The sequence below is a fragment of the Lethenteron reissneri genome, chromosome 41, assembly GCF_015708825.2.
Source record: "Lethenteron reissneri isolate LAM-NWPU_2019-01 chromosome 41, ASM1570882v1, whole genome shotgun sequence".
NCBI lineage: Eukaryota > Metazoa > Chordata > Hyperoartia > Petromyzontiformes > Petromyzontidae > Lethenteron > Lethenteron reissneri.
Window position 1 is genome coordinate 6,726,371 of NC_083819.1, and position 13,419 is coordinate 6,739,789.

The 13,419-nt window shown below is 54.6% G+C and overlaps 1 protein-coding gene across 1 annotated transcript in view; it reads right to left on the reverse strand.

Moving 5' to 3' along the window:
- DICER1 (dicer 1, ribonuclease III) overlaps positions 1-13,419 on the reverse strand; it is a 35,458-nt gene that overhangs the window by 19,564 nt on the left and 2,475 nt on the right. Inside the window, 17 exon segments of the mRNA XM_061568628.1 lie at positions 107-260; positions 1,120-1,333; positions 1,627-1,806; positions 2,602-2,741; positions 3,313-3,388; positions 3,803-3,935; positions 4,104-4,285; positions 5,186-5,428; positions 5,959-6,091; positions 6,381-6,637; positions 7,207-7,620; positions 7,974-8,139; positions 8,657-8,823; positions 9,281-9,415; positions 9,864-9,994; positions 10,764-10,926; positions 11,276-11,550. Coding sequence (XP_061424612.1) covers positions 107-260; positions 1,120-1,333; positions 1,627-1,806; positions 2,602-2,741; positions 3,313-3,388; positions 3,803-3,935; positions 4,104-4,285; positions 5,186-5,428; positions 5,959-6,091; positions 6,381-6,637; positions 7,207-7,620; positions 7,974-8,139; positions 8,657-8,823; positions 9,281-9,415; positions 9,864-9,994; positions 10,764-10,926; positions 11,276-11,386 — 2,999 coding nt within the window. The 5' untranslated portion in view covers positions 11,387-11,550.

Genomic DNA, 13,419 nt, shown 5'->3' on the forward strand with positions numbered 1-13,419 from the left:
CGGTGGGATGCTTACGGTGCAATAGAAGTTCGACATACACACATACAAAGCAAAGCGGGAAGGGAAGAGTTAAGCAGCGTCGGCGACGTCAGCGGGTGGCGGTTACCGCGGGATGATGACGGCGTCCTGGTAGTCGGGCAGCAGGAACGAGAAGGGGTGCTCATGCGAGTACTGCTTGGCGGGGATCCCGGTCCGCGCCTCCGACAGCTCGATCTCCTCCATGAACCCAAAGTCGATGTCCAGGTCACCGCCTGCGTCCACTGGCGGCAGGGCAGGAGAGGATAGAGACCGGGGCTAACGTTTCCCCATATAGCGTGAACAGACTGTTGGGACAGGTGCTGCTAGTGAGTAGCGCCTATGAAGGCCGGCACGGCACACGAGAAGATGGGTGGCCGGCACGGCACACGTGGGAGTGAGTGGCCAGCACCACGCCCGGTACCCTCCATCTCCCCAGTGGGAATGTTTACACGTCGCACCCAAGCACACATTTTGAGGCCGAGTTGACTTCGGGAAGACCCAGGACAGAATCACATATCCACCACTGTTATTAGGTCATGAGCAGGAATTGAGTTTGTAGTGCTGCGCGCTAAGAAGCGATGACTACCGCCTCCCCCCACTAGCCTCCACCCACACACACCCAGTGGTCTCACGCCTGGATGTCAATGTTTCTCAACTCCAGTCCTCGCGGTCCCCCACCACAGTCTGTCCATTTACACGATTACCGATCGCTTCTAGTTGTATGTTAATTTACAAGAGGACAATAATTATTTCTAGATAATGGTGAAAAGTGTCGGCTAGAGGAAGAGTTCCCAACAGGATGTCCACCCCGTAGGTGTGTACGTGCGACACAGTTCGGCATAACTCTGTTAACAATGACCAACAGTTTGGGGTGCGTCTAACTCTTCGGAGTATCTTATAATCCCGGAGACTACGATTATACACGATGACGTCGACGATAACAAGATCATCAAGGACGATGATTAACACGCAACGGTGGTGATGACGATCACGACGACAATGCTGGCACAATGACGACGATGATCGTGACGATGACGGTGATAACCCACGCACAACTACGATGAACACGTGACGATGGCGGTAGAGAGAGCGAGCGGGTACCGGTGTCGAGGGGCAGCACACAGTATGCCGCCTCGGCGAGCGCCGGCTGGAACTCCAGGTCGGGCTTCTCAAGGCGCAGGATGTGCGAGAAGATATACTGGTGGAAGCGCGTCACCAGCGCCAGCTGCTCCTCCGTCAGCTGGAAGCACGAGCGGCAGAGGCGGATGTCCACCGTCACCTCTCCCGAGCGCGTGTACACGGGGAAGCACGGGATCTGTGGGACGAGGAGGCACGTCAGGGAGACGGGGCCACGCGAGAGAAGCCACGAGACATCTGGGATAAGCCGTTTCTTTTGAAGACAAACGTATATCACAGAACTACTTCCGAGATCCCTTCGAATGAACTCGCACAGCAACGGGAAAAGGTGGGCACACGGTAGCACTTTGCCCCCCGGCTCCGTGCCACCTTAAGTAACGATCGTCATGTAACAGTCAAGCAGCCGGATCAGAGTGCACGCGAGCGATGCCCGCGTGTCACCACCCCGCCTCGCGTGCCCTGCGGCGCTACCTGCGGAATGCGCTTGGCGGTGAGGATGCCGAAGCAGCGCGCCGTGTCCTCGGGCGGGTACAGCCTCCGGCGGCGGAAGTTGAGCTCATCCGGTAGCGGTGTGCTCAGTACCATGCCCACCACGTACAGGAAGCAGGGGCTGCCAGGACGCGGGTAGCTGCTGTTCAGACACTCCGGGATCTGTGGGTGGCCACATAGTAGTAGTATTATTATTTTAGGTTGTTATGCACGTTAACCCAAGAGAGCTGCACTGAGTCTCAAGACTGGTTGTCATGAGGGTCCTGCCAAGTTTTGGCAGTCTGGGGGTGATCTTGCTACGTGTAATGCCAGTTGAGTAATTTTTTTTCAGAATTGGGATTTTTGGCCAATACTAGCTTCATCGTTATGTAACATTAGCTATGGGATGAAATGGAAGAACCCGGAAGAAACCCACGCAAAAAAGGGGAAGAACGTACAAACTCTGCACAATTAGGCAGCCAAGTAGGGAATTGAACCCAGGTGCTTCTTGCTTTGAGGCACAAGCGTTACCACTGAACCACCCTGCTGCCCAAACATCATGAGCTGCAATGATCAGTTGAGGACCACCGCCAGCAAGTCCCCCTTCCAGCCACGACGTGTCCTGGCCAGGCCCATCGCTTTCTCGAACAGCTCATGCGATGTTTAAAACTCGCGTTGCACTTATTGGCTGTCCATGTAATCCCACTGGAGGCGGATGGCCAAAGAGACCTGCCGATAGGCTTGCAAAACAAATGTAAATGTTGATGCGAGAAAATGAGAGCACCTCGTAGAGCAAATGGCATCGAAGAGAAAGCTTTAGAACATTTAGTGCGCACGCACGCCGCATCCTTGCGCACACAGCTTCACTGGCGATTTTTGGGGGATTCATTGATTTTGTATTAAAAACAATTCGGGTAACCGTCTGGCTTACCCCGGAATGCCGGATTTCCCGAGTTCACCTTCGCCGTACCGACGTACCGTCTTGGTGTAGCACTGGCGGCGCTTGGTGGAGCCAGGCCGGCCAGGGACCCCCGTCTCCTCCTCGTCGTGCAAGTCCAGCTCCTCCTCGTACTTCACCGTCTCCTTGCCGACGGGAAGCAGGTGGTCGTCCAACTCACCTGGAAGTACGCGCGGACGGAGGAGACGCACCGGGACGCTGCCGCGACCGTCGCAAGCGCGTCTCCTATTCCTACTCAACGTTCTGCTGCATTTGTGTCAGCGGCGTCCTGCTGCAAAAACTGAAATGACGCTTCCCCGTCTGTTATCCTGGTGCCTGGACCCCCCTCTGGATTGTGGGCCTCAGTGCAGTTGCACCGCCTGCATACCTGGCAGCTACGCCACTGTTCTACGTATGTGAAGGATGGGGGCTAGTATTTTTACTCTGTGTATTCATCGTTTAACCCGGAGCAGCGGGGCAATGGTAAGCATACCGAGCTACACAACCAGCTATCTGAATTAAATTCCACGCCATTCCTAAAATCAGTAGCGAGAGACCTCTGAATGGGCCCTCGGTATCCCCCGTCCTTCATAAATCCGTACTGACCAGCGTGAAGTATAGTCAAACAACCCCAATGATCGACACAGCTTGGGGAGGCCCTCGTCCAGCAGATCGCTGATGATACAGAGCTCATGATCAATGATATAAACACGACGACAGGTACCAGACGCAGTGTTGCGTGGTGCAGCTACCTGCTTTGTGCAGCCGCTCGCAACACAGCAACGCCACGGCCTTCTCCGCCAGCCTCCTGGTGGACATGCAGGGTCCCTACAAAAAAAGACAGATCCCCACCGCATAACATTAACAACACTTTTGGGGCAAGTGCTATTAGCGGACAACTATGAAGGCCGTCACATGCACACCCACAGCTCACACACGCAAGCACGCACGAACGCACGACGCTTTGTACTCGCGCAAGCATTGCCGTAATTTTTCTTTTATAAAGATAATATGAACTGTAAATAAAGTCAAGGTGCAGCCCTGCAATTGCTCGCTCGCGCAAATGCTGGTGGTAGGGCCTCAACTAGAAGGAGCTCTAGAGAGCCCCTCTCTAGACGAGACTTCAGAAACTTTTACCTGTAAGATAAATAAATCCCCTAAATCGTAACCGCTACCAACTACGTCCCACGCTAACGTTAAGTGAGGATGTTGAACCCTGGTGGGGGGAGGGAGGGAACGCACCACCACGGGGTCCCTGAGCGGGCAGTTGATTGGCAGGTGCAGCATGGAGCAGAACGTTCCGTCCAGCAGCTCCAACGTCTTGCACTTGGGCGCCAGGTGGGTGAAGGGGTCGCTTGGCAGTTTGGCACAGTAGCTGGAATTGCGAGCGACACAACAGGGAATCCGAGCCGTTAGTTCACGAGAAAATGAACGTGAAACGCACACGTTGGGGGATAGACACATGCACACACACACGGGACACGTTTGCGCACAGACGCAACAGCGGAAGCTTGGTGACACTGCGGGCCGTGTAGTCGCCCACCGGTTGACGAGTCCGATGGCCGAGTTGAGGGTCACGGAAGCGCCGCTCTCGTCCTGCCGCGGTGCATAGGCGGGCAGCAGGTCCTCCTGGCAGCTCACCACCAAGGCGTCTACCTCGCCACCGCCGCTGCCACCGCCGCATTCCACTGCCTCGGGGCACTTGGAACACTTGCTGCGCAGGATCTGCGGAAGCACACCGATCAATTCAGCATTACACAGAAAAAACAGTTTTAGCCAATTGGCCAACGAGTTTGCAAGGGAGATGCGCGCTATCGACGACGACGACATGCAAGTGGCCCATACAGAGGGACAGGCAAAGTTGGAAAACAATGCGAGGTGCAGACCAAAGATAGTGCGCAAAGGATGTAAACGTACAATGTTAACAATAAAAATTGACATATTTACAAACAGACTAGTGGGGCACACACAAGCATGTGCAGAGAACATTGAAGGTCAGGCTGCGGGGGAAGTCAATAACAGAGGTCATAATGAGACTCGAACAGTAAGTTTGCATTGAACACGGTAGATGCGTTCCGAAAAATTCCACGTTAAGCAAACACAAATAATGTTACGATAAAGTTTGGTGAGACACGATGTACTACGTACACGCAGTAAGATGGTAGGAAAAATAACTGAGGGTACGCCACCGCGTTACTGTATCATTCCGTGTACTGTACCGTACCACTCAGCCACGCAGCTCAAGAAAGTAGTTCGTCATCGACCACTCAGAAACTGCATTATAACGGGCACCTTCCACGTAAAAAAAGATGCGAGTTCTGCATTATAACAGTGCGCGCTCTGCGTTAATAACGGCGCGTGTTCCGTGTTCCCTCATGGAAGAACCGCGTCATAGCGAAAAAGCATTGCGTGAACACCACGCGTTAAAGCGAGGACTTGCTGTGCAGCACCTATTAACCCCACCGTGTAAACAGCAGGGCGATGCTTTAGCCACGCCAGACACCAGGTCCTTGCGGCGCCACTACTCGCTCATGATGTGGATGGCGCAAATGCAAGGCTTTGGCCGCGTGAGAGAGCGATGGCTCGGGCTTGGGAGCCAGGCTGTGGAACGCGCGGTTTGCAAACCTTCTCGATGGCCTTGTAGGTGCACAGTTCGCGGTGGAAGGCAGGCATCCTCTGGGCATCGGCCAGCATGACATAGTTGGAGACGGGTGCCTGGGCGCGGCCCTTGGACTGCACGTATGAGCGGTAATCGGCGGGCGGATCAAATCGCACCACCAGGTTGCACTTGGGCAGGTCCACGCCCTCCTCCACCGCGCTCGTCGCCACCAGCAGGTTCGTCTCGTGCGCGCGGAACTTGCGCAGCACCTGTTTGCGCGGGGGAACAGCGAGCAAACGGGATGTGTCGGCGCCGAACTCCATGACGGAACGCCAGATAATGTAGCGCCAATGCCGTGCAAACTGCCGCTTCGCTCGGTCATGCTCGGGGCAGGGTGTTAACAATCAATCGCGATCATCATCAAGAACGATCAACCCATCTGGGCACTGGCAGAGGAACGCCTCCTCCCAATCAATCAGGAAAAGGAACACGTGGACTACAGAATACACGTGCGGGTTAAAAATATAATTTAGACCGTCAAGAAGGACGTGTCACTTAAAGAAGGGACGATGGCCGGTGATCTAGACGGATGTCGGAGCGGCAACCGAGGGAGGGAACGCGCAACAAAATCAGCTCATGTGCAGGTGCTCGGTGGGTTGTTGTTATCGCAGGACCGTGAGACGGAATTGGTTTGGGGAGGCTTTCACCCGGCAGTGGGATGATCACGATGAGGTGCCGTCATGCGGCCGAAAGGGCACGGGTGCTGCGCCGAGCGAGGCGCTCACCCAGCAGCGCTCACCTCCTCCTGCTTGCGGAACTCGGCCTCGTTGTGCCGGCTGCGCGGCTGGTTCTTGCCGATGCCGTGCCCCGTGATGAAGTTACTGCTGATGTACGCCAGCTCGGGGTCCTGCTTGCCCGCCTCCTTGATCAGCCTGCGCCCGGGATCGAAAATCATGACGGCCACAATGACAACCCGCCTCCCTCCAAAGCAGGAAACCTCCCGGCAACCCATGCCCAGTGTGATGCGGCTGATGATAATGACGTCCGCAAGCACCGTTGGTCACCTCCAGTGGCACACGTGGGAGAGGAGGCGCGACTGTTTGGTCTAAATATTTTCGCGTTACCTGCCGAGTCATACGATCAAACAGCTCGATGAAAGAGTGACCGACTGAGCTCAGTCTCCTGACTCGACACGTTGCTGAACCACACGTCGCAGCTCACCGGTTGAGCACCACCGCCATGTAGCGCCGCTCCACGAACACGATGCCACACAGGATGTTAGTGAACGGCGATGGGAAGTTGGAGTTGCCGGCGTCCCGCTCGTCAGCACCGCCGGTGTCCTCGTCCGGCCGCCCCACTTCCTCCTCCTCCTCTTCTTCCTCCTCCTCCTCATCCTCCGACGAGTCGCTCCACGACACATAGGTGGCCTGCCCGCGGTTGTTGTACCACTCGTCACTCTGGTAGCAGTAGCCCTGGGCCTGCGTGGGACCAAGAAGCAGATGCAGACCTCGGATAAATTTACAACCAGCGGTGACTGCACTCCACGAGCTCCAGCTCTGGGAATCGATGACCACCTGTGGACTTTTAGTCATTAGTCTGGTCTTTCTCTAAGTCAAGTTGATGAAGCAGTCGAAGCAGTCGAACCTTTAGTCGATAAATATTAAATATTGGTGCGAGTGGCAAACATATCCCCTCCTCATGATTAACAGGCCAGTGAATTAAATAAATCTATAAATATGTATATATAGTCAACTCCCATGTTTGCAACCTCTCATAACGTTGCTAAATTATCTGAGTCTGCGTCTACATTTAGACTTGGTTAATCTCGTCACGGTCAGTCGTGCCGTGGTCTCTGGTGGGTGACAGTCGTAGCCATCGTCGCCCTCCACGATTTTCGTCCAGAGTTCACTTTGTCATCGCTGACTAAGAGAGTGGACAGAGGTGTGGCAGAGCGGGAGTGGCGAGAAGCGGGAGGGTTGGCCATCATTACCGTCGCAAATTTCCCCAACAACAACAACAACACTGAACGCGGCCGTGAACCTCGTACCCCGACGGCCTGCGGCCTCTCCAGCGGCCGGTACTCGCGCAGCACCTCCAGGAGCCGCACCACCTTCAGTGTGACGTACGGTGGTCCTAGCGGCGCCGGCAGGGAGCCCGCCCCGCCGGCGGCGGCGGGCAGACGGCCCTCGCACATGGCGTGCAGCCGGCGCAGCTGCGTGTCGGCCAGCAGGATGAGGCGGCGCCGCAGCTGTTGCTGCGCACCCTGTGCGGGCGGCGCGGGCGGGCTGCCGTCGCCGAGGCACGGCAAGGCCTCCAGCGCGGAGCCGTCGGGCGAGACGGCGGTGATGGAGGAGGTGTCGTGCCGCGCCTGCCGTTGCAGCTCGCGCACCATGAGGCCAGCGGCCTTGTCGGCGCACCAGGGTCCCAGCAGCGTGAGCACCGTGTGGCACTCCGACAGGATCTGTGCGCATGGAAGGGAGGTCACACGCTGGGTTTGTCGCCAACTACAGGTGACCCCCGCACCTACGACGTAAGTCAAGCCCTTATTTACCATAGGCGCAATGTTACACATCGGGGATCAATAGCAGTCGTTAGTGTAAGAAAGGTCGTAAAAGCGGGGCGGTCGCAATTCGAGCCGTCGTAAGTTGGGGGTCACCTGTACCACGCAACAGCTCGACGTCCGATCGCAACCATCTCACGCACGCTGGCACCGGGGACAAAATTCCACGGCACGCCTCCACAGCTCGCCGCCAGCCCCCCCCCCCCCATCCCCCACCCCCCTCCCCCATCGGAGTGGCGCCCAACGACCCCCACCTGCAGCGGTAGCGCCCGGGGGTCCCGCTCGCCTTGTTCGCTGGTGGCGCAGTCTGTGACGAAGGCGATGGCGTCCTCCAGCTGGCGGCGCAGGTCTGCGTAGAGCCCGATGGCGTCCGCGTACTCCTCACACTCCAGCACCACCTCGTGGGGCTGCGATGAGTACCTAGGACGGGCGGGCGCCGGCAACCACACGTTACAACCCCCCGTGTAGCAAAGGCGGCATGCTTGACTGCAACTTTGAAAGTATTTTTAACGCTTGCTGCTTGTCTGTTTGTCCGTCTGTCCGTCTGTAACATGGGGTCCCGAATTAGCATTTATAAAGTTCAACCAATCTAAATGAAATTTTTCCATAAAGTTGCGTCCCTTTTAGGGACTTGCCCTAGTACGTTAATTTATCAAAGGGGGGCAGGGCAGTAAGCAGGACAACCATGGTGGGGAGAGGGTGGAAGGAGGGTGGGGGGAGGGCAGTATGTATGTGGAACTTCTTTCGCACCATACGTAGCCAACCATGCTAATCACTAATCAGTACATGTGGCACAATAGTAAGCACATGGAGGAACGACAAGCATGGGTAGCAGCAGTAGAGGGTTGAGGGATGGTGCGATACTCAGCGCAGGGACCCTCGGAGCCACAGTGGGCGAGGTTCGCTCGCAGGCGGTCATGGCGACGGTGGCACTCACCGGTCGAGCACCACGAGGTCGGTGGCTGTCTCGGCGCTGCTCTGCAGGGTCTGCTCCAGCTGCTGGATGCGGCGCTGGAGGCTACCGGGGCGGCACTCGCCGTCCAAGATGGCGGCCGTCAGGCCCAGGATGCGAGGCCGCTCCGACTCAGGCTGCGCACAGTAGAGCTGTCGGCGGCGGCGATAGGGAGGGAAGGAGGGAGCGAGGGAGTGAGGGAGTGAGGGAGGGAAGGGAGCATCGTCATGGTCGGCAGCGTAAATGGGGAAAAACTCACGGTGGAGGTTGGGAGGTTTGTAAGCAAGCGACGAGTGTCTGTGTAAGTGAGACTGCTACTGTGGAGCAGTAGTGTAGCGGTTAGCGAGCTGCACTAAAAACCAGGCGACACGAGTTTGATTCCCGCTCATGGCCAACACCAGTGACAGTTATCTGAACCGGTCCTGGGCCTCCTCTAAGTTGACTCAGCCTTTAAATAGGTACCTGGTGCGGTATGTAAACATCGCCACTCAGGAAACTGCTATGTAAATTTAGCAGTGGACTGATCACGGCTGATGATGATGACAGAGACAACAACGATGACAATGGTGGTGATGATGATGATAATGGTTATGATGACAGTGTCCGCACCTGCATGATGTGCCTGTAGGGATGCTCGGTGAGGGCATGGTGGCACTCGTCGATCACCAGCAAGTTGATGCGGGAAAACGGCACCAACTGGCAGTGGAGGGCCTCCAGAAACACGGTGCACGTCATCACCAGAACCTGCGGTGGAAGAGGGCGGCGCCAACGTCGCGCGGTCACGGACTACTCGACTCGGTAAAACGATGCATCGCGGGCAATGAATCAAGAGAAATTTAATCGCTCAAGTTTAGTCTTTGATCTAAATTCTCCCCGCCATTTATTGTTCAATTGCGCTGATTGGCCCATGAAGAAATCACGTGGAATGCATGCGGCAAACTTCATTACGACTTGGACACAAAGCAGGCTTGAACCTAAATAGTGCTCGGATTGGGTGACCTCCAAGTGCATCAGGTCGTCGTAGGAGACCGTGGCTGCTACCAGAGAGCAATGCAGCAAAACCCACCGTTGTGCCGTACATTCATGCTCACCGACATTAAACAAACCGCTTTTCATCAGCATGGTCAAGTTACGGTCAAATAGATAGTGGCTAATGATGATGATTTGGACGACGACGATGATGACAACAAACCTGGTGCAGCGCAAGCTCCTTGCGCCACCTCGAGTCATCCCAGGCGTCCAGGCAGTCGCGGCTTGTGCACTCCCCCACGGTCAGGTCCGAGTGCGTGCGGATGGCCGCCGCCTGCTCCGCCATGCACGCTTCTGAAGACCAGCGGCGCACGGCAGGCACGAAAACGCCGCACCATCAACCCACGGACCCACGTAACTTCGCGCTGCCCCAAATGTGTATTTGACAGCAGGTTGAATCAGAAGTTTCCCCAACACTCCGACGAAGCAACCGAATGGCTAAAGCACTCAGAACTGATCGCTAATAGTCACTCTCCATTCATCAGATGAAATGATCGCCGATCCGTCGATATAAAAAAGCCACAAATAGGTCTCCTCACATATCCATCTCTCCACATTTTAGGGGCATAATTCAGCAGCATTGATTCAAGGCAAGCAACTGTAGACCAGCTTTGACACCCAGCGTCTCATCAGCAGAGCCAGGCTTGCTTGAATCAATGCTGGCGAACTGCCAATATTACAGGCAAGGACCTTCTCTCTGTTAACAACATGGGTCCTCGTTCGATTTCAGAAAAATTAAGCTGACAATACATGCACCAAATTAGGTGCCCAAGAACAACTTCTTTTCAACTCATGAATGATATGATCATTTGCCTATAACCTAATTACTGAAGAGTCTGCCGGAACCTCATCGGCTCTCGGAAGCTAAGCGGATTCGAGTCTGGAGAGTGCACAACGCAGGTGTCTGTAGGCTGCTGGGCAGTACTGTAACCATGCTCCAACATATATGATCCCCGCCTTCAACCTGTGGCATCCTATTCTGAATTTCCAAGATGCTTACCCTTCCATAGTGTTTACTAATTACCCTTCATCGCTACTCATGTGACATCCGCCCCCCTCCTACCCGTGCTGACGAGGAAGACGGTGCGCTTGGCTTGCGAGCCATCCTCGCCCCTGGTGGCGTGAGCGAGCTCCTTGATGAGCAGCACGGCGATGAAGGTCTTCCCCGAGCCCGTGTTGAGGCACACGACCGTGTTGCGCTCAAGAGCGGCCTCCAGTAACTCCACCTGTCATGCGCCCGAAAGAAACGGCAGGACGATCGTTCAAATAAATATGCGGTGCCGCTCTCTCTCTCTCCGCTTGGCCTCTGACTTCCCGACGAGTGTCAACACAACACGGGGGAGGTTCAGAAATTAGTGGTGCGACTTTGCTGGTAGTTGCTGTGCTGCCCCCCTGGGATCCATTCGAGAAGGGCTCTTCTGCGGACTGCCCCGAGACACTTTGGGCCCCCAGTTGCATCATCGCCCCCATACTTGGTCTCATTAGCCCTAGGCCATGCCACGGTCTTGCGGCCTCTTCCCTCGCAAGCCCAAGACCTATCCCCCTTAAATTACGCCGCTAGCCTCAAGGCATCACCTGGTACTTCCTCGGGGTGAATATGTTGTCGTGGACCGTGTCCTGCTGCCAGGGCAGGCCCAGCAGGGGCCCCGCCGAGGGCCCCGGCGTGACCAGCTGCAGGCCGGCCATAGTGCGCGGAGTCTCGCAGTGGCTCGCGCAGCGCCACCAATCGTCGTGCAGCTGCCGGCGTCACGCTCCTCGAAGCCGCCACCGCCGCTGCCCGAGGGTCTGTGGCCCCATGAGGTCTCGTCTTTGCGCGTCCGTCCTCCCCCGGCACGATTGCAGCTGAACACCTTATCACACAGCAGCAGCAGCAGGAAGAAGACAATAATGATCAAACTGATGGTCAAGATCAAGATGCCACAAGGGACATAACCCGATAATAAATCACACACTTAGATGGAGCCAAAACAACCCTTGGGTACTGCTACGGGAGCACCATACAAGGCATACAATCCCTGGCGTGAGTTCAAACCGTCCACTACTGCATACAGTGACAGTGCGAACTGCTCCCGACTGTGTTCAAAGCACGGAAGATGTAGATATTTCCTCCATAAATGGAAGATCAATGCCTCACCAAACTGTGAAAGCAGCGAGGTGCAAACCATTGGGCGGATATCACTGAAGCCTACCCAATGCATCACGTGTATTCTGGTGGAACAAACGGACTCCATTAAGTTACCCCGGCTTACATATTACAAAATACAGTTATAGCCTGTTGCTTTTGATGACTTTAGAGTGATGACAAAATGCTGGGAAGCATTCTGCTGCAGATCCGGCAATGCGACCAGTTGTCCCGGAGTTGTAATTGATAACACGCAGCGACAAGCCTACGTTCAAACGCCGCGTTACCCCGGCAATCGGCGTTTAACCGCAGTCAATATCAGCTGCTCCGCCAGCATAACGGACACTGTTTCCCCAGTCGATGCAGTTTTCTTGTGGCAGCTGCTCTCAAACAGGAGCACCCGGGGATTCACTTGGTCATCAGTAGCTTGTAACCACACTATCATATCGAGCTCAGTGGAATGCCAAGATGAGACAAAATTATAACCAGTCTTGCACACCAGCCACGATGGACACAGCTTAATTGTATCTCCCATTTAGAGGAGCCCATGATATGAAATGGCTCCTTTCATCAAATAATGGATTCTGCATCTGCATCGCACTTCCGAAGGGACAGTTTTGCAGTAGGGTTATGTAATTTTACCGTCAATTTAAATTAGATTGCATATTTCCATCTTATTTTTACGAGATCACGTTTGACACCCAGTGTATATTAATGGCACACTGGTTTGTTTCAGTATCACACTGGAAAGTCCAAATCCAACTAAATGGTTAAAATACCACGGTCTCTGACCTCTCCCCCTCTCTCTGCCGGGAGAAGGGCCACAGTCTGAAGCCAGGCTACTGTCGTATTCTCTGGATTATAAGATGCTCCGGAAAGTAAAATGCACCACTAACTAATGCCCGGTGTCAATAAAGTTATGCAAATCCGGTCATATGTAAACACCTACCGGATTGTATGGGAAACCACCAACTCTTGCTTTAACATACAGGGGGTGAGGTAAAAGAGCATCTTATAATCTAGAGCAGCGGTTCCCAACCTTTTCGAATGTCCCGAACTCCTTTTCAACATCCAAACATTTTGCGGACCATCACACGCTACTCGTAGTTATTTGAAATTGTACATTTCCTTGGCGAGGATGTTATTCTGTTTCTATTCCGTTGACCCCCTAGAGTAGCCTCGCAGACCACCAAGGGTCCGCGAGCCACAGGTTGGGGAACCAGTGGTGTAGAGAATGCGGTATAACATTGTGTTGCAAGGCAGTGCTCTTGACAAATTTGATTGTTTTTACTTGTGTGCTTGTACTGCTGTCAGTACAGCCCTTTACTTTCTGCCCCACACAAAGAGGATCGTCGTGCAAGTACAGGACCAAACTACACAATGCACATGCTGATGGCGAGCTGACTTCAAACTCTGCACACATATCTTGAGGTTGATACTGTCCATTTACGATGCAGTTAAACTGTCAGCGGATTTTAATAGGCACAGACCCCCACTTAGCGCAAATGCCAATATTCTTTTTACGACAGCTGTAAAACCGCATACACAAACTACATTTTAAATGTGTTTTTTTAAACATCACAATGGCTAACCGCTA